The 20843-nt window shown below is 36.7% G+C and overlaps 1 protein-coding gene across 4 annotated transcripts in view; it reads right to left on the reverse strand.

Annotated features, from left to right (window-relative positions):
• Window positions 1–320: 320 nt before the first annotated feature.
• The window catches only part of PRKAG2 (protein kinase AMP-activated non-catalytic subunit gamma 2), a 232676-nt gene continuing 212153 nt past the window's right edge, over window positions 321–20843 (reverse strand). For all 4 annotated transcript variants that reach the window (XM_082479602.1, XM_082479601.1, XM_082479604.1 and 1 more), the window contains 10 exons: window positions 17907–17988; window positions 16298–16356; window positions 13127–13172; window positions 12280–12334; window positions 10280–10406; window positions 9423–9588; window positions 9060–9097; window positions 6137–6283; window positions 3614–3707; window positions 321–1163 (listed from right to left, as the gene is read on the reverse strand). In XM_082479602.1, coding sequence (XP_082335728.1) covers window positions 1132–1163; window positions 3614–3707; window positions 6137–6283; window positions 9060–9097; window positions 9423–9588; window positions 10280–10406; window positions 12280–12334; window positions 13127–13172; window positions 16298–16356; window positions 17907–17988 — 846 coding nt within the window. In that variant the 3' untranslated portion in view covers window positions 321–1131. The remainder of the gene's footprint in view (window positions 1164–3613; window positions 3708–6136; window positions 6284–9059; window positions 9098–9422; window positions 9589–10279; window positions 10407–12279; window positions 12335–13126; window positions 13173–16297; window positions 16357–17906; window positions 17989–20843) is intronic.

The raw sequence follows: 20843 nt of genomic DNA on the forward strand, positions 1-20843 counted from the left end.
ATTTATACATGCAAAAGGACTCGGCAAGAACTGCTAAAAACAACTGATGTTGTAGGGTTTAATTTCTTCCATCTACAAGAATCTACAATTATAAAAGTCTCATCTTCAAACTTTACAGTACATTTACATTAGCAAATATCCCACAGCTTTCCTCACTCCTCCACTCCTGTACAAATCATACACAATAAAAAGTTTCAGTTTTGTTGTACAAACATCGTTTTACACTTTAATACAGATGAAAATATTGTTTTCTTGCACCTCATTTCCTCCGCAGTGCCTGTGTATTACAGTACAGAGCTCTCTTGATCTGCACTTCTGGAATCTTCAGCTCAAGTAATATGGACTGATCAACAGGCCACAGCTACTGCAACTCCAAAGTTTTAAATAATGAGAAAATCTACCACTTGTTTGTATAACAATCAACAGTTTATTAATGGATATGGTGAAATTTTAGCTATCCACCAAAGATGTGTAAAAAATTGTCATGAAAGTAAAAATAAATAAAGCCGTTTTTAAAATCAGTCTTGTTTTACATCTCAGTTCAGAATGCAACATTTAACACAAAACTGTCATTAAAGTTTTAAAGAAGTCTACTGATATTCAAATTACAGCTTTTATGACAAATCTAATGAGAACTGAAACTGATTTGGTTTTAGGTTTAAAGACTTTCACATTCAAATACAGTGTCTCGTTTAGCACAATACTTCCTTTGACAGTGATGGGCAACAGTGATGACATATTGCTGTATTTTGACATAAGGCACTATGATATGAATATGCCATACACTTGCCTTATGTCACATATATCCATTGCTGACCAGTGACTTCTGTCAAATACAAAATGAAAAAGTTTCAGAATACAGTGCATTTTAATGAAGGACATCATGTGAAGTCTTCCAGCAAATGTTTTGAAGACATTTTGAAATACAAGCCTACATTTTAACATAAGCTTTTGTCATGCTGCTTTTTTTGCGACATCACTGGGGGGAATAGACTCATCATCCATCACTAAGTCCCAATACACATTCTCAACCATCCTGCTCTGTTTCCATTGCAGTCACTGTTCTTGAGACAAACTTGACCCAGAAACTTTGTTCAAGTTCTCCTACAGACGTGTATACATTCACAGCAGTCATTCACTTTCATTCTCCTTTTGTTTGGCACCTGTTAACAGAAGAGAAAACAAGCGTGATTTCCTTACGCAGGTAGCACTCAGCTTCTGGAAGAGCACGGCTCATTCTGAATGCTGCAACTTTGTCTGACCATGTTATCAGAACCTCAGTACTGGTTACCATTTATAAAGAGACTGCAGGATTGTGAAATGCTGACGGGAACAGAGTGAGGAAGGCCTTGAGACCCTTATTGCTTCTAACTTCATTGGCAAGGTAGTCTAAGTAACTCTTCTGGGAAGTTACTAAAAGTGGCTTTGAAGATACTCCCCAGTACAAAAATTTAGTTTAAAAAACCCCAACCAAAAAGCCACACCCCAAACCTGTCCATCAGCTTAGAAGCCAACCTTAATCATCGTAATAGCCTCAAAAAATGAAGTCCTGCTTGAGAACAAACCATAGTAGAATTCAGTTTAACTACACTGTGTTGATGGACCCATTTTTTCCTGGCTCAGAGGCAGATTTTGCTTACAGTAGGGAGCTGAGAGACCTCTTCAGCAGGACCGAATAGCATCTTCTTCTTCTCCAAGTACTCAGACTAGCCACATGCTGGGCGATGACTAAACCCTATGGTGAGTTTGGCTTCAGCATCCAACTCCAGACAGCAACGATCTCTTGCCAGCAACCTGGAGTTACTGCTTGTAACGTGTAATCAAACACTGAAAGATTCATTAAATACATCCAGTTTTCACATCACAACTGATACTTTTTTCCCCTAACATAGGCTGGTCTTAATTCCTGCCAGTCAATACCTTTTCCTTTCTAGTCTGTGAAGAAGTCTTTTAGGGCATGATTTATCTGGTCATTCTTACACATCCACTTTAAGAGGTAAATCACACTCCGGACTCTACAAACTAGATCTACATTGCAGACACCCTCACTTCATAAGACAAATCCCAATTTAAAATGGGGCAGTTGCCTGTGGAACTGCAATCTAATGCCTAACTGCTCCTAACAGTGCCTTCCCTCACCTCACCTCTTCCCGTGGCATAATCCTGCCCCCTCTGTTGCTCTAACTCCTGTACTCAGTACTAGACTCTTCTGTGAGCCAGACTGACAAAACTCTGCAGCTTTTTTGCTGGCTCAGTTTTTTCTTAGATCAAAGAGTTAAAGCAGCTCACAGAGGGATCTCACGAGGCTGGGTGCTGTCACACGCTAAATGCCAGAAGCACGTGGCCCAGAGCATGGGGGCAGGAAATGCCCTTTTCAATTACAGAGCACTGTTACATCAGCTCACAGAGTTGCAACTTAAGTGTCCGTGTAATTCCAGTATAACCAAGCTCTTGGTTTGCAAGTATCCAGATTCATCTTTTCTGTCTAAACTTTGCTCCACTAATAAGTAAGATCTACCTTCCTTGGATCCTTCCACCATCCAGTCATGGGGTAAACTGCCTCCTCTGCCTGGAGAGACACTGTCTGCACGTCTTTACATCTCCCTCTTAGGAGAGACACGTAGCCCTCCATTCTCCTCCTAGGCAACAAGCCCACTTGACCCAGGCCTTTGGGCTGATTCCTCATGCTCATCTGTACCTCCCACAGAAAGCTGGGTTACTTGCTCTTCCAGGTCATTAAAAGGAACGAGATTCACTGACGCAGTATCACTGATTACTTCTTTTCAGAGGAGAAATCTTACTATTTTAAAAAGCTACATTAACTTTTTATAAATCTACAGAGGATAAAGACTTCTACATTATCATGATATCTATCAGTGCAAGTAAGAGATCCCAGTTAAGCTCACATTTAGAATTCCTTTTTTGAAGGATGTATCCAGCTCCATTTGCTTAGTCTGATTTTTTTTTTTGAGGCAAAATTGTAATCCTCGAGACATTTTTTGTCTTCCTCCCAAAGCCAAAAGAGGGCTTTGCTTTAGTTGTTGTTACACTGAAGTCATTTATGTGGTCAAAGTGAAGTTCCAATTAGGGACATAAAGCAGGTTAGTAACTTGGGCAAAATGTAAAAAAAAAAAAAAAAAACCAACAAAGAAGAAAACCAACCCTTCCCCCACCCCGAAACCAGCATAAAAGTAGCAGAAATAAACCTATTGTTGGATACTCTTGTTAAAAGGAACCAGATCACGTTTAGTAATACGCTAGAGATTTCTACTAGAATAATTCTGGTGGTCCTGGGGTCAAGTCTCCGACATAGCTGTGCCAACCAAAACCCACAGCACAGCTGGACAACTGCACGGCTCCAAGGAGGCGGTTTTGCCCAGCTGCACCCACAGTGGGAGCAGTGGCCAGAGTAGAGAAATTCAGGGAGGTGGGGAAGGTGCCCTGTTGTAGATGTTGTCTATACATGTAACATTCAACTTCATCCTGTTTTTCCTGTTAAAATATTAATCAAGACCTTTTTTTTCTAAAAAGAAGATATATGAACAGCAATGACATGAAGCTTCTATGTACTACCAAATGACTTGTGGCAAAGCTCAGAAGGCAACATCCATACCTGCTGGCGTGAGTACCAAAGCTTGTAGAATGTCAGAAAGGGAGATGATACCCACAATGCTATCTGCTTCATTCACTACCACCAAACGATGAACCTGCAAGCAGGGAAAATATTTTGAGATATTTGCCTGATTTAAAATAATAGCTAAAGCAAAGAAAAACAAAACCATCTTGCAGTAATGCAGTATGAAGACAAGTAGAAAAAATCAAAAAGAATGGTTCAAAGTGTTGGCAATATCAATCTCACACAGCAGTGTGAACATGCTTACCCTACATAAATGAAAACTAGCGCATGTTTAAAAAGCACACAGCTATGTGACATGGCAACAAAATCAGATTTGAAGTGACAGCTAAGCCAAGATCTGGGTCTTTAGATACTTCTGCTCTCAAAAAGTGGCATCACATCAAATGCTTCTGCTCAACTTACAGGCTCTGCCCAACTCAGCCTGCGATCTCCAAAAATAAGATACAGTATAAAATGAGGCTTCCTTCTGAAAAATACTTTCTCAGCAGAGAGAGGCACTAAAACATGTTGTATCTTGACATGTCCAAGTTGGTTTTAACCTATTTTTTTCTCATAGGGCTAGACAATTGAATCTGATTGGTTTTAAAATTCTTATTTTGTATAAAGACAGAAAAAAAGATTCAACCTATTTGTGCAAACTCACTGTAGGGTTAATAAACACAAGGACACAACTTGGAAGAAGGATTTATCAACAGTAAGACTGCATTTTTAAATAATGATTTTATCATTACAAATCTATTCTAGGAAACACTTATATACTACAAAATTTTCGTCCTATCTGTGGGGAAAGCCAGTGGATGCTCCTATATCCTGAGGCTCATCGGCCAGAGCAGGATCCAGCAGCAAAAGACCACCACAGAACCAGGAGAGTGCCCTCGTGTCAGTCCTGGCACCAGAGTCCACTGCAAGTGCACACAGAGTTGTGTAACCTAAACACCACAGCTGAACCAGCTCATAAGCAAGCGATCCTAAATTAGGGTGTTTGTCAAGAGTTGAGAGCCTACTATGTGTTTACTTTTTACCTAAGTGAATTATCTCTCTTCAGTACTGAAAGTTCAAATAACCAGATATAATGGTGAAGAAAGTGAAAAGAATTTTTCTCATCTTCTCACAGAGGTGATGGCAAAAAAAAGCTGCATCAGTCTTGACTTAATAGGTATGTTACTATGGTTGAGGTCAACCACCTCGTTGCTAGTCAGACACAAGAAAAGAGGAGCTCTGAATGATTTGAACAGTCATACCCACCTGACACAGAGAGAAAAGAAAAAGAGGGGGAAAGGGAGAGAAAATATAGTTTCATCAAAAAGAAAATGCAACAATGTTGGTGATATTTTTAGACAGGGTTATTAGTTTTTGTATATACAAACATTTAATCATTTTATTCTTCTCTCAGCGTAATGCATTCAAGAAAAACGGACAATGCAGTTGTTTCATTTGTTTCATTTCCAGTAAGATCAAGCACTCATCTGGCAGCTAAAAATAGATTTTAGTTTTGACTCATTTTTACATATAATCTCACTATGTTTAGACTGAACCAAAGGGTAGGAGTTGTTCTTAAAACACAAATGTCTAAAGCTTAAGATAGTAGTCAAATTATTCAAATTTGAAATGTCTATATCAGCAATGCTAAAACTATCCAATTTCAGGAAGAAGCTCAAGCAAATGTAGAAAGTTAAAAGTAAAAATTGCCTAATGGAGGTTCTAAGGGCATATTAACAAAGTGGAAGTTTCACTTATATCAAGTATATGTACTGTTACAGCCCTGAAGGTGAAAAAAAAAATAAAAAATCTTGTAACTGAAGAAGTTAAATCATCTAAATGGATTTGATCACACCTCAGAATCAACTGCAACTGGTAATACTGATTTTCTTCTGCAGAGAGGCGTAACGGGAGGAAGACCTACATACTCATTCACCTCCGTGTGTAAGAAAAGTTCCCAGTACTAACAAACAAGATAAACAGCACTAAAAGAATGGAAAGCACACAGATAAAGCATTTACAAGAGCAGTTAGTGAAGCCTTATTCACAAGAATTTACTTTCTGGCCCTGTTTCACAGTATTTGTATGAGAACAGTGCAGGGCTCTGTACACATTGACTAATTGTACCCATTAAATTTCCTGAACAATAGGCCAATCAACCTAGCTATAAGATAGATTTTAAAGAATTTATTTGTCTGAAAAACTTATGGCAGGCTTAGAAGAAACTTGATTCTTTCAGAAAAGCTTTGCATTCAGTTCACTTAATGTCATAAAACAGAAATACAAATAACCGAGTGTTATTACAGACGTACTGTACAGTATTTTGTACAGCCCTATAAGCATCTATAAGATAAGTCTATAAAGCAAACTGATACCTAACACATGCAGTTAAGAAAAAAAATACTTTCACCAAGTAACCAAAATAACTTAGGATAAAGTATTATTTCTTAGTATTATTTCTTAGTTTGGTAATACAACTTTAAATTTACAGTGAAGGGGAAAAATAAAAAGCAAACTCACCTCAGCCTTCACTATTCTATCCACAATGGTCTCCAGTGTTTCCAGCATACTACACTTTACAACACCTTCAAAATACTGAGAACGGTGCTGTAGGGCTTGCGTCACCGTGATATCTAGGTTATTATATGTTTTTTCAGCAGCAAGATTCTGAAAAAAACAACAAAGCCCAAGGCACATCTCAGTATTTCATAATAAAGTACTCTTTGGCATCAAGTAGATACACATTTCTGGTGTAAATTGAGTCTGTTCTGAGTTCCATATTAAACAAAGCAGATGCTCTTTGGCTTTTGGGAACAGTCAAGCATGCAATTATGTTAAACACCATATGACAGAAAGGGTTAACCGGCAAAACTGTTTTGTGATATGCATTAGGCCAATTTGCTATCTGGTATTTGGCTTGCTGTGATTCATCCTGCTTTTGCCATGAGCAGAAAATGTAAAGATGACGTTCTACAGACTTTAGAATGTACAGAATATACTTCAGGAATATACAATTTTTGGTTGTTTGTTTTTCATAGGATAGGGGAGGACACCAACTGCTCTGAACACCACTCATGAAGTAGATCTTAGTGGAGATCTGAGAGAGCAAATTAAAGGTTTTCATCACCTTTCGTATTTGTGGGCTCAAACTCCCTCTCCTGGACTGTGCTGGCACTGCCATTTCACAACAACGCGTGTGTGTGCATATATATCTTAATAAGTACTATAAAACCAATGTAAATGAAAATTCATCACCACCACTAAAAGTAGTAAGATTAAAAAAGAGTTTGAAAGCTGACATTCTCAACTTTCATTTTAAACACAGGACCATGCTTGTAGTAAGAGGACTTTGTCCAGACCTTGCCACACCTACACCTCATTTGTAGGTGAGACCATAGCGATATTTGGACAGTGTTGGCACATCCTGGCCTACTGATTTTCTGTACTGAAGCACTGAAGGAACAACACAGACAGACCTTTAAAATGAAAACACTGGATCAGGCAATAAAATTAAATTAATTTTTGGCTAAATATACTGTGATTGGTCAAGGTTTTGGATTGAATTATGCTGAACATGACAAGATAGGCTTGAGATGATTACGAAGATGATACAAGCCGTTTTAGTTAACTCATTTAACTAATTCCTAATGAAGGACATCAGAACATAAAAAGCCTCTGAAAACCGAAGTCACCCTACACACAATAACTACGGTAATATAAAGCTATTTCTGTACCATCACACCATTTCCAGGTTTCTCCCATCAAGAACCTGAAAATGAATTCAGAACTCTATTAAAATGAAAGAAATCTATCGACTGAGCCAGCTGCACATACAGGCACATCTTAAAGCGTTGATTTAACTAAGCATATTAGCCACATGGTTTAAAGTTAAAAATCACCAATTAAATCTTGCAAATTCTATATTTATTGGAAGATCAGATTGTATATTTCAGATTTTTTTTCCTCTTCTTTTGAATATCAGGTTGAAGCAGACTGATGAAAACGTGGAAGCTTCAGAGGTGATTATCTTTTAAGAATAGAATCTTTTTTCCCCGATTTAATAAGCAAACTAGTATATGTTAGGAAAATCTCAAATAATTGATAGATGCCCTAACTGTCTCCCATGTTACTAGCTGGGAGCAAACAATTATATCCTAAGGCCTTTGTGGTGTTTTTTCTTTCCTGATCCCAATGCATAATTTTTCCAAAGAAATGATACAGCATTTTTGTTGCCCCATCGCTTAAAATGAGAAAAGATATGAAAAATGTAAGGAACCCTCTTCCTTTTGGCGTCTTTGAAAAAGAATGGGAAACAAAGGAAACATGTCCTGCCTCAAAGTTTTATGCAGTTACAAAATAAATCGAAACACTGAACCCACCAGCTGTGAAACGTCATTGTCTTTGATATGTTAGATCACTCTCGCTACAGCTACTACCTATTCCCTGACCAGCTTTTACGGCAGAACAGGCTCTTAGACAGTAGAGAATCCCAAAGAACAAAGAGACAAATGCCTAGAAAAGACAAGCAAGAACAGCGACATCATGAAATTTTCAGTATTAAGAGCATAGTTTGCAGCCAGAGATATTTATAAGCTTAAAGTATTTCCATTTGGGACTGTTATTCGTATTTCTGAAAGCATTCTACGCAATGTTTCAGATATCTGGATTCTTCATCAGCACTAGCAGACTGGTGGAATAAGCAACTTGGGCACTTATATATCTAAAAAATAATATAGCTATTGGAAGTCCCTGTTAGAAGGCAGGTGCATACAGGTGGGAGGGGACAGGGATAAAAAAAAAAAAAAAACAAAAAAACCCAAACCCTAAATATATTTTTCATATTTCTGAAGACCACAAGAATAGAAGAGCCTTTGCTCTTCAAGGTTCACAAATCATGGCATGAATCTGACTACGCTGTTGCACTCCTGAGGGAAAACCAGAAATAGTGGCCTGAATTATATCTAAACCAGAAGGAATAATACAGATGCAATACTCTGGAGTCAGAGACTCACACAAAAGAATGGGCCAAGTCGTTTTAATTCACTGAGAAGGTCAAGTCTTACAAAGTACCCAGACTGCATGGAGAAATCTGCATTCCCTTTGAAAACAGACCGTTGAATGGCAGCAGCTGGAAAAATAAAATCCTCTCTCAAAAATAGAAACAAACATAAAAAGCCCATGCTCTCTTTTTCTAAGAGTACAGCCAGATCTAATTTTGGGTAACATCCAGAGCAGTAGATGCCTATATGCAAGTAGTATCACTAAGGATAGCTCAAATGAAAAATAATTAAGAAATGCTGTGCAGGGTGAATTGAATCTGTTTTATTCCGTTTGTTAACTAAAGCCTAAGGAACACAATAGCCAAAATTGACATATTAATAAATAAATTTGCCAATGATTACTGAATATAAAATATTTAATAGAATTTAAGATATATACTTACTATTACATCAAATTTGGAATAAATATCTACAACTTTTCCTAAAAAGAAAAACAAATGTTAAAGTACTTAAAATACAAAATTAGTTTTCTTGCTTCCTGCTTTTATTTGTGATCTTACAATTACACAGAAAACACACAGGTCAAGAAGGAAACATAATAAAAAAACCCCAACCTACAAAATCATTAAGTTCTTCCAAGCCTATCACCCTACATCTTGCATAAACGTGTCTTTATATTCCCTTTGTCCCCCTGCCTTTTTTTTTTTCTTATTTATTCTTTCTCCCCCCTCTCCCCCTGCAATCAATCCAGGGTTCAGCACCATTTATCTTACCACACTTTTGTATACACAAGACCCAATACAAACCTGACTCATCCACAACAGGTAATGCCGATATCCTTCTCTCTACAAATATATTCAAGGCTTTAATGATAGGAGTGTCTGGATGTATGAAGGCAATGTTGTGGTAAGTTCCTATTCCAAGTTCATCCAGATTCTTCTTCATAAAGGCAGGCTTTGGCATCTCTGACATCTAGGAAAGACAGAATGAATGTATTTACAGTTCAGTTTTCTACACCTACCATGTTTCCATGTGATTGGTATATACATTAGGAAATCTGTATTCACTCATCCATCTACAGACTCCAAACGATTGTTACAGTAATCTGCTACTAGATTCACATAAACCCAACACAAGCTCAGATCTAGAGACATTACTTCTGTTCAAAGAAGCTCTAAATTAACACTATCTAACTAAGTTTTTTGCTCATTTATTTATCTTTATAGTAACCCATCACTAAAAGCTTTAGATCCTAAGCTCTATCATTCCCACTGAAACTGGAGAGAGAAGAAAGCAAAACATAATATGGGCTGAATGCTTATTTTGAACTCTTGTTGCTTTGTTTGGCCTCCTATTCATTCCTGTGACTAACATAAACTACAGTGAGTAACGATAATCTCGTCTCTGGGAAACAATTCCTTTTTCTATTCATGTAAACAAGCTTCTGCAGCTGAGTAGATCTTCCTTGGTGTTTAGGTTTCTTTAAATGACTGAAACAAAGTAAAGGTCCTACATCAAGCTTTAATTTCCCTGTTATCAAAAGATATGCACAGACACAATGAACATGGAAGTTTATCAAGAATTTTCTGTACTGAGACTTAAAGAAGTCTACTGGGGGAAAAAAAACCAAACAGTTAAACAAAGCATAACTTTAAATACTTACAAAAAGCTGGAGGAACTTGAGGATTCTTTTATGGGTAAGTATATAAAGTGCATTTCCACTGACAGGATCTATAACTGGCAATCTGTGGATTTTGTTTTTGATCAATGAATATACAGCATCAAAAAGGCTGAGAAGAAAAATATTATTCTTTTTAAAAAATGAATTCTAGCCGACAATAAGTACTGTCAAGTGATATATACACATATTCACAAACCCCCATGAAGTACATATCATGAGTAATTATTTGTATTATATTTAATGTTACAGAAAAAGTATAGGATTTCAAATCAACATTTGCAGCTGGTAAAACAGATCAACAACGATATGCTCATGAACATCTAAAACCAGTAAGAAAATGTGATGGAAAGTGACTGTTTGTGGTAGAAAGAACAGCAGAAATATTTCTGCAGAAGTATAAATTGTTTTTCCAGCAAGTGCTGTGTTCACAGTATCCCTGCACTGAGAATGGATAATTCTGTTCAGAGACAGGCAAACAGTAGAAAACGGAGTGTTCTTGCTCCTAATGCATCTCAATCCCAAACTTTTATAACATTTTCTAGGAAGAGCATTTTTATGGATAAGTGCATATATGCAATTAAGCCAAAACAATTATCTAATCATTTCACTGAATTATCATTAGGGATTGGCAAAAAGTTCTTTTCAGGAGATCTGAAACATTCCTACAGATACTGCAGACTACAATTTAGCAATACTCCAACCTGAATAAGTCTGCTCTTCTTGGAAGTAACACTTTTATTATAGTCTTACTAGGACCAAGGGGGGAAAAAAACAGCTGACCACCAATTGCAATAAATTAGTAAGTAATAAAGTCAGTAAAACTTTGATAAACACCTACTTGCTGGAGTAGGCTTCTTCCCATACACAGTAAACTATACGTTCTGAGTCCATTACAGACAGGATGAACTATCCCCATTTGATATACATGAAGTCAAGATTCCCACTGGAGATTCCACTCCTGGAGTAAGCATGTAACTGCTCCTAGAGTGCTGCAGCCTGACTGTCACAGAACCCAAGGCCATTTCTGGATCAGGTCTTAAGTTGACTTGCTGTATCCTTTTATACATGTCCTACCGCATCTTCTTTACTGCAATACTTCTCTTGCTGCACCTTTGACTGAAAGCAATTATATGACTTTGCAACCAGCTACCATTCATAATTCATTCAATTAAGTCATACAGAATGTCTTATTCATGACTTAGTGGCAATTCTATTGAGGACACAGCATATCGTTACTTTGAGGTAATCGCTAGAGTTCCCTTCACCAGTTTCCTTCGATAGGGCATAACAATCCTACTCCACAAACTGAAAGCAAGAATCAGAATTTCACTCTCTGATGCAGCAATTAAGCAGTACTCAAGTAAGTGATCAACTAAAGCTCTCTCTGAAGTTATCATTGGTAAATTAGGAATAATGGCAGTTTAAAAACTATTTATTTCAAATTCCATCAAGAAGAAAAAAGGACAGTCATTTATACTTTAAGGAACACAACCTAGTAGTTGAGCAGGACAAAACACACAGATACTGCCTTCCCTTTAGTTAAGGAAAGTTACTTGTGTTGAAAAGTACTCTAAGTTTTCAATTCTATGAAAACTGAGAACAAGACAGCTGAAAGGCTCTGTATAGTTTTTGATTTTCATGAAACAAACACGACCCACAGGCTAGTTTGAAGGGTCATCATGCTGCCTTTTTCACATAATTTTTGGCAATTAATTTTGGTCCATGTCTAGTTTGTTTACCAGAAGAGTTACACTGACAAAAGGCAAAAGTTAAACTAAAAATTCTCTTTGGATAATTAAAAAAAAAGTCCTCACTCACAATAAAAAGGTCCCACACCTTGATTATACTAAAAGACACTCCTCCGTTATTATACTCTAGTTTACAATGTAAATTGTTTCTTATCATATAAAGAAGTCTTAAGTTCAGTGTTGAGATGGAGTTAGCTTATTTCAAATTAAGCAGACTGAAAAGCAAAATCCTACCTTGCATCTGGGGAGATGTTCACTAAAGGTTTAAACGTCTCTTGTAAATAAAGCTCTGTGTATCAAAAATTAATAGACTGTTACCAATTTATATGAAAACATTAGCTTTTTTTATGAAAGCATTTTATGAATTCATTTGTAGAAAATTAAGTGGGAAAAAGAGAGCGATACATACAGTTACTTCAGATATTCTACCACTTATGCACATTCCTCTATATTGACATTAAACCCAAAAGTTTTAAAAGCAGGACTGATTACCACCAGGGGTCACTGCAACAACAGCAAATAATTCTTTACCGATTTCCTCTTCTGAGAGGGTCTGTAGCATAGAGTACTTCCAAATATTATTTCATGGCATATAGTCTATTTTTGACATACAGCCTCCTCCCTGCATTCAGCACTTCTATTCACACCCAGCAAGTTCTATGAATTTCTAGTCACATCACACAATTCACTCAGGCATAGCTTGTTGCTCATCCATCAGTTCACTCAATACCTAGTGTCATCTACTAATTCTGCATCCTGGCTCAGATACATTTCCATTCCACATCTACTCATCAACGCTACAGCCATACATACTCCAGTTTCTTTTTTTCTTTCTTAAAGAGCAAGATGGTACCAATCATGAACAAGTGGTAAAGTAGTATATAACCCAGACGACTCTAGTCCATGTGCTGTTTCAAGTAGAAAAATAAGCAGCAGGAGCCAAAAGACAAGCCTTTACTATTTCTGCATTCATTAAAAAGTATGTGTAGAGACAAGCTAAGTCTATGATTAATTAAAAATCCACTATACTGAAAAACATTAGAACATTTTAAATTATCAACCAAGTAGTAAATATTCTTACCCCTCCAAGTTTCTATCTTGTGTTCCTCCAATTCATAAATCTGAACCTACAATGGGCAGATGGAAAGTTTAGCTTGAAGTATTAATTTTAAACCCAACATCATTAACAATATTATAAATATCTGAATAATTTCCTTACGTTTCACTGTAGGCAATCTAACAGAGTAAGAACAGTCCACAATAACATTTCTCAACAATAACAAGACGACAGGGTGCAATCCTGCTCAGTGCAGAGTACCACACTGGACCTATCATTTCAGGGGACAGGAAAGATCTTTTACCTGCCTAGGTCTGTAGTCTAGATCTCTTACAGACTCAAAGGCATCTCCTCAGTAATTTATCTCACCTTAACACAATCATGCCAGAGTAAACCCTCTAATGATTACTCACACCCCCAAACCAGTAAAAAGCTTACCCTGATCACTTGACTTCTTAATTTTAAGAGATGAATTTTACTGTTACTTGATGACAAACAAGCAAGAGCAATTGGTTTAGTGCTCAGTTCAATCAGAAGAACCAATATTGTATTCCCCCCCCGGCCTCAAGTTTAATCTTTTACTGATGTGAGATTCTTCAACTGTTTCAGACACTGCATCTAAGCCATGCATGCTCTCAGCACTTCTGCACTCATCTGAACCAAACAGTCAAGACAAGTTACAAAAAAGCTGTCAGTTTTCTGCTAGTTTTGCTTCCTTAACTAGCACGCAAAAAGGACAGGCAAATGATACTGGACAAAGGATGTGGCAAGTCTGCACCTTTTGATGGCAGCTTATTATCAGATTAGATTAGCAATAACATCAAACCACCCTCAAGAGTCCAGTCTTTGAAGTTTAAAACACACCAAAACAAACAAAAAAAACCCCAACCACTGTCACAACACCAACTTCCTGCTGTTCAGCAGCTGTTCCACAAAGTTCATTGTCAAAAGTTTGTATCACCTCCCTACAGTAGCTCCTCCCATCTTGCTGATTGTTTTCTAAAAAATGTTCCAGATGTGAAAGCTGCCTTTCTCTAAAGGTATCAGGCTGCAGGACAGCCACTTGTAATAGTAATTGTACTTGCTATAGCCTAGGCCAAAGGTGCCCGTTATCCCTCTTCTCTGTCAGGCACCTCTGCAAACATTGCTTAGGCTGAAGGGGTTTCAGGTGAGGGGTAGAAGTCTCCATAAAGCCTACTACATTTATCTTTGAGCTAAAGGAGACAATGCTTCGATTGCTCTCTGGGATTAGCATCCTTTGAAGAGTATAAGGGAATGTTAAATTGATATACTATAATTGGACTACTAAAATATACCATTTTTGGCTGATATAAAAGATACCTACGTAAGTAACTTAAATCATCTTTAAGGGCAATTGACAAAAAAAAAAAAAGGCATTTAAGACAGTGGAGTGCAGTTCAGAAGATCTACTGAAGTGGTCGGAAGAATAGGAGACTGCTTTAGATGCTGATGAGATGAGGTTAAACCTAGTTCTTGGATCACACTATAGGGAGAAACTACCTGGATGTTCCTCATCAGTCATTTAAAGGTATTATCTAGTACATGTAGTACCCGAACAGCAACATGCTTCACACTGTATGTGTTGTGAGGCATTTAGATAGAATGACTAAAACACTTAAGAATAATATTTTCAGCATAATTTTACCTATTAAGACTAGAGCATTCCCTGATGGAACTTTTTTTTTTTGTAGAAGACTGCATTGATCATTTAAGTCAAACGTTGTCGCTTCTCAACTATTCGTCCTTACTGCTGCCATTTTGCCATTTTAAGCACAACCTATGGTACAGGGCATTAGACAATGAAAGCAGGAGTATCAACAATCAGACCTTACGTAAAGTTATATGAAAACCTTGGTAGTACTGAGGTTGAGGGTTGTTACAATATGGAAACCATTTTAAGGAAGTTACCAGCATGCAATCACTTCTCATTTGCTTCTCCCCCTACCCCTTGTAATAATCTTTAACAAGAAGAAAGGACAGTACACCATAATATTGGCATTTGACAAGAATTTCACTATAAATTTAAAAAATTATCATGAGCTTTGAGAAGCCTAATACATGAGATGTCTGCTTCATCCAGCTGCTCTTGATTTTTTAGCTAGTAAAACATAATATGTGTGTTTTAAATGGTAGAGGGGGAATTGTGATTTGACAAGAACAAGAAAGGGATATAAATGTTTGTATGAACATGCAAGCTAGAGAATTTCATCAACTGACTGCCAGTGGGAATTTTAAATTACAGTTAATTGAAGCCAACAGATCTCCAACTGATGTGCATCTCAGCCATGTAACTAAAAGATTTGCACATATTTAACTAGTTTAAATTGTTTATTCTACACCATCACTCCAAGAACAGAGTAAACTTTTCATGCATCCAAGCCTCTGTGAGCTAGCATTTTGCTGAACTCTGCATACTCCTTTTGGAATAGCTCTATCACAGTTATGAGACAAAGATGATTATATAAACATGCGACCCATGCATAGCTACATAATTGATTTTCAAATGCAATGAACTTTTTCCTGTAACTTAGAGACATCCTCCCCAAATGCTTTTTGGTTGATATTTGCCATTTACATAGAGCTCTGATTACTATTGAATTGTGTGCTTTGAAACAAGCACAACAAAAATAAACACAGTGATCAATAATCAAGTATTTCCTTCATGCTTTTTATATCACATCTAGTTTTTAGTAAGTACATTAGGTCAAGTCCTTCATCCCAAATGCATTATTCATTAGTTGCAATACTAAGTGGAGCCTCATATCCAAAATGAAGGCTATCATTATGGTAAACACCACACAAAACATAATACGTGGTAGCACTCATTAAGGAAATTCCTCATGTTTATACATGTATAACTGAAGCAGACAGATTAGGTTACCTGCCTAAGCTCATAGCACCTTCATGGCTGAAGCTGGGAACTGAACTTACATATCCAGATACCATTCTATTACTTTGCTCACAAAACAATCTCTTTAAAAAAAACAAAAACAAAACAAAACAAAAAAAAAACAACCAACACCAAAACAACTCCTGCAGTGAGTATACCCATGACATATCTAAGCTTCCAAAGACTTATATAAGAATAATCATCATCATCAATCTTTCAGTTTGATATTTCAGTCTCTGTGCTGTATGGTAAATGATAAAAGTATAGCTTAACATCATACTTACCATTGGAGACTTATAGTATCTATGCAGTATGTTAATGAAATCTGTAATTGTTAACATTCCTGTAACAAGTGATATATAAAAAAAAGTTCTTCAGATATATACTTAACATATAGAACTTCCAGCTATTTTCTCTATTTGTATTCACAATATATAATTTAATAAACATTAAATCCATTTAACATACTATTCGTACTGGACTAATCAACAATGGAATTCCAAACTTCGTATATTCACTTTCACATTAATACAATACTTCAGAATAAAAACACACATCTAAATTAATATTCAAAATTATAACTTATGTGTTTTTCCTCTTCTTCCAATCTGACTCAAAGAAAACCTTGAATCCAGACTGCATCCACACCCCCAAAAACATGGAAAGAGGAAAGGGGGTTTAGAACATCTTTAAAGGTTAGAGATCTATCCTTGCCTTTTGTTTTCTTTTCAAATAAGACACACTTTCATTATGTTTTTGCCAAGTCAGGCAGACTCTCAGACAAATGAAGGAACAGTATAATTAATTTTCTTGAGTGTTACTTATTAAAGAACTTAATTCAATCATTTCTACTGTAATCCTCAATATCTGTATTGAAATGCGATTTATTTTTTTTAAAGAGACAGTACATCCATAGTATATACATTTTAACCAACACCAAACTACGTAATATAATATTGATGATTAGTTACCTGAAAACATTAATCTTTTTTTGAGCTTTCAAGTTCTAAATTTGAGAAGATGTAATTGCTCCACTGTTTACTACTCTTACATCTAAACTGAAGAAACTAAGAAATGGGGAAGGGAAAAATTAATTTGGAGGTCAGCTTTAAATCACTAGTGTTTAGTTACAGACAGAAAATGAAATGAAATATAAAAGACAGCATTCTTATGATGTATTGCATGAAACTACTGCTCCTCCCCCCTGGGATTTAAAAATATTTTAACAAATGCTTTATAAAGTATTTACCATTCATTTCCAAGAATCCTCAATCTACATTCCAGGTCACAAAAAGTACATACAATAATATTTGTAACTGCCACTATGACCCTGTTTTCTAACTGCAACAGAGATCTAATTTTGGAAGATTATTGTTGTGGCAATTAATTACATGATTTAAAAGAAAAAAAAAAAAAACAAAACAAAACCCAATACATAGATCTAATGTTTTTCTCCCAATATGGGACATATCTGAAGCATTCAACGTTAGTTCTGCTATTAAGATTTCTCAGTGCACCTTACTGAGAACGTGCAGAGAAAGAAATGCTTGGATCACATGTATATTAGCATACTGTAACCTTAAATTCTTTTTATAGTTCTTATTTTCAAATTTTCTTTTTGTGACCGCTACCTTTATTTTTAAATACACAGTGAAATACACATATTAGAGACCAAATTTCAGAAGGTCAGGACCTAAAAGAATCATCACGATTCCAAGGTACAGCAACACCATGAAAGCTGGCAACATTTCACTCCTCACAAGGAGGAAAAAGGAACCCTCTTTGCCCGGCTATCTCTAGGATGTTAGACCATGGCTAGCCCCAGACCATTGTCTGCAACAGTAAAGCACCCTGGAAATTCAAGTAAGGCTGAATAATGTTAGAACTACTTACCTACAAAACTCTGTTTTTTACTCTCCCACAGTGGAGCTGCTCTCACACCATTTGCCACCAAGGCAAAAAAGGCTTTCTTCACCTGCAAAAAAGAACGGACAACTAAACAAATCTTTGCTCTTAATTTAGCATACCAGACACCAACAGGAGGGTTTCCCCAGTTACTAGGAAAAAATGCAGCATAAACAGGTAGCTAGTATTCAAAATGGAACAAAACCCACACACACCAAATAAAAACCTTAAGCCTTTCACTTCTAAATGGTTAAATGTTTTTTACTTCTAATGGTTAAAAAGCTTAGAAAAAAGCTTAGCAAAACCAGATCTTGTTTTGCTTTGCTATGTGAATATTTTATGTGAAAGCCTCTGATGAAGAAGTAAGCTGATACAGCTGAAAAGGTGCGCTTGCTAACCTCGAATTTATTCCTATTTGATATTATCCATAAAAATTATACCCCTCAAATCATGACATGGAATAAATCTGTAATGAACATAATTATCACAAGTGTCCAGTTTACGGATATAGCTTAAAATTTGAAGATTGCGCTACATTCTAGTTAACGTTCACTATAGCAACAGTTGCATAAAAAAACCCCAACTCAATAACTCGTTTCCTCTCTCACTTTTAGACTCATGATTACATGAGTACAAATTAAAAGGGATTGTTTGATGATTTTAAATAAGACTGAAAGTTAAAAGGACTAACTAGCCTGTTTTGCTGACAAAGAAATGTAACCAAATGCTTTCATTTTTTAATGAGTTAGCGCTCCCCAATCTCTCTGAATCAGAGGTTGTAAGGTTATACTATCATTTTCAAAAGAAAAGAACTTCCCTGTGAACGCTAGTTCTCTGAAACATGAACCAGTCAGGCTCTAGTGCACCTCAAAATCCTGATCTCTTGGCAATATGCTTCAGCACATTGTCATTCCTGTCCTGCCCACACCCCTAAATAACCTTTGCATGGACAACACAATACAGAAATGATGGTTCTTGTCCAGGTCTTGACCTGGTACAAAACTCAGACATAGCCAATCTCTACATCCATGAAATTGGTCCTTGGTCCAAATAACACAGAAGTAGTAATTCTTTGACGATTGCAATCTGAACAGACTGTGATTACACGGTGGTATCTTACATGTCCACTTTAAATTGTGCCAAGAGTCTCCTCTCCACAACAGAGTCACGAATAAAAGGGCTTCACAGTCAATGGAATCAGCAACCACAAAAGTAGGGGAAAACAAAAATACAGGTAGGAAAAAAAAAAGTAAGTCTGCCACTGTTAGCTACCATCTACTTGGAAAAGTTTGCAAAGCCATTCCATGTCATAGTCAGTGTCCTATGATATTTGACAGAACCTCCATTTAGACTCTACTTAGTGTTATAACGTAGCAGTTTAAATTTCTAAAAGCTAGTAAGACTTCTACTCTGCACTAGAACCACCTCCGTCTACACTCCGGTGATTTGCAGTGAGTGTTTCAGATACCTGGTGTTATCCTACTGTACGTGAACTCCAATCTTTAAGATTAGACTTCTGAAAAAAACATACCTGTATTTCTTGTGACCTCTATACAGCCTGACTGCTTTCCCTCTGACCATCAGAAGCAAATCTACTCTCCTGACGTCGGCAGATGATAATTTTCGAAGCTGCCTCCTGACTTCACAGATGCTTCTGCCATATCAGCAATGAACAGGAATAATGATGCGCTTAACAACCACCAACCCTAAACTGCACTAAAACTGAAGAAACTGTATGGGGGGAAAAATACCCAGGACAATAAATAAGACCGTAAGATATACACCACATAGTATTTATCTAGAAAACGGTTAAAGAGAAAGGTCCCAGAGGTATTCAGCCACTTCGCTGACATAGGGAGGAGTCAAGTAACACAAACATTACCAAACCCACCGCAGGAGCATACTAAGTCATACAGAAGACTGAAACCACAAAGAAACCCTCCAGGCAGACACATGAAGTCTTCCCACATAACAGCATCACACTTAGAGTTAATACAGTGAAAGCTAACAGCAGTGAGCTATTTGGGGAGCAGATGAGACAGAAGTGAGTTCACACTGACTAACTCCATTTGGGGGCAAGTAAGTTCTAACCATTCTTCATCAAAAAAAGAAGAAAATACACTCAAACTGCCTGAAACTGAGAGCTTTCCGCTTTGATACCTTTCTAAGAATAGCTATCACACAAATTAAAAGTCAGTGTCAACTTATGTCCCAAGTCTTCCACAAGAGCTGTATCAGAGCAATAAGGTAACAGCTAATCTATTAAAGCCAGGGGGGAAGTAGCTTTCTTCCAGATAGTCATCATGCAACAGAACTCCTCATGCAAGTTTATAAACTCTGTAATTGAAAACCTGGAAAAGAAACATGCCCACAACAGAAAAGGTACGGACAGCCAACTATAGGGCTCCAGGCAATCTCCAAATTCTTGCCACTATTTCTTCCTCAGACGCAGTAGTAGCAAAGAACACCACCTAGCACAATGTTCAGATGGGCAAGATGGTAAAATACAGGTATTATTTTAGATTCAGAAATGATACTTCAAGGAAAAGAAAGTTTCCTCAAAGGATCAGTTCTTGCCCTGACTCTGATTTATTTGCAAGTTATCTGTCTCCAAGAATCTCAAGAATCTTCAGTTAGATGCCATCTTGTCTAGCTTTAAAAGATGTACTTTGGAAAAACTGAAGGCTGCTGAACAGATACAGCTACTGAGATAGCTTGGTGTTAAATCCTTCATAAAAAGAAAACGAGTTCAGCTTGGGTAATAGGATATTAAACATTTGATGTAATAAATCACCAAAATTTAGTAAAGAAATACTTAAACTTATCCCTCTGGGCTGTCCTCTTAGACCACAGCTTAAGAGACATTTGTATTGTTTTCTTCAGTTTTATAGTAGAAAGTGTTATACAGTTACCTTTTAAATAAAA

The sequence above is a fragment of the Vanellus vanellus genome (genome assembly GCF_965231255.1).
Source record: "Vanellus vanellus genome assembly, chromosome: 2".
NCBI lineage: Eukaryota > Metazoa > Chordata > Aves > Charadriiformes > Charadriidae > Vanellus > Vanellus vanellus.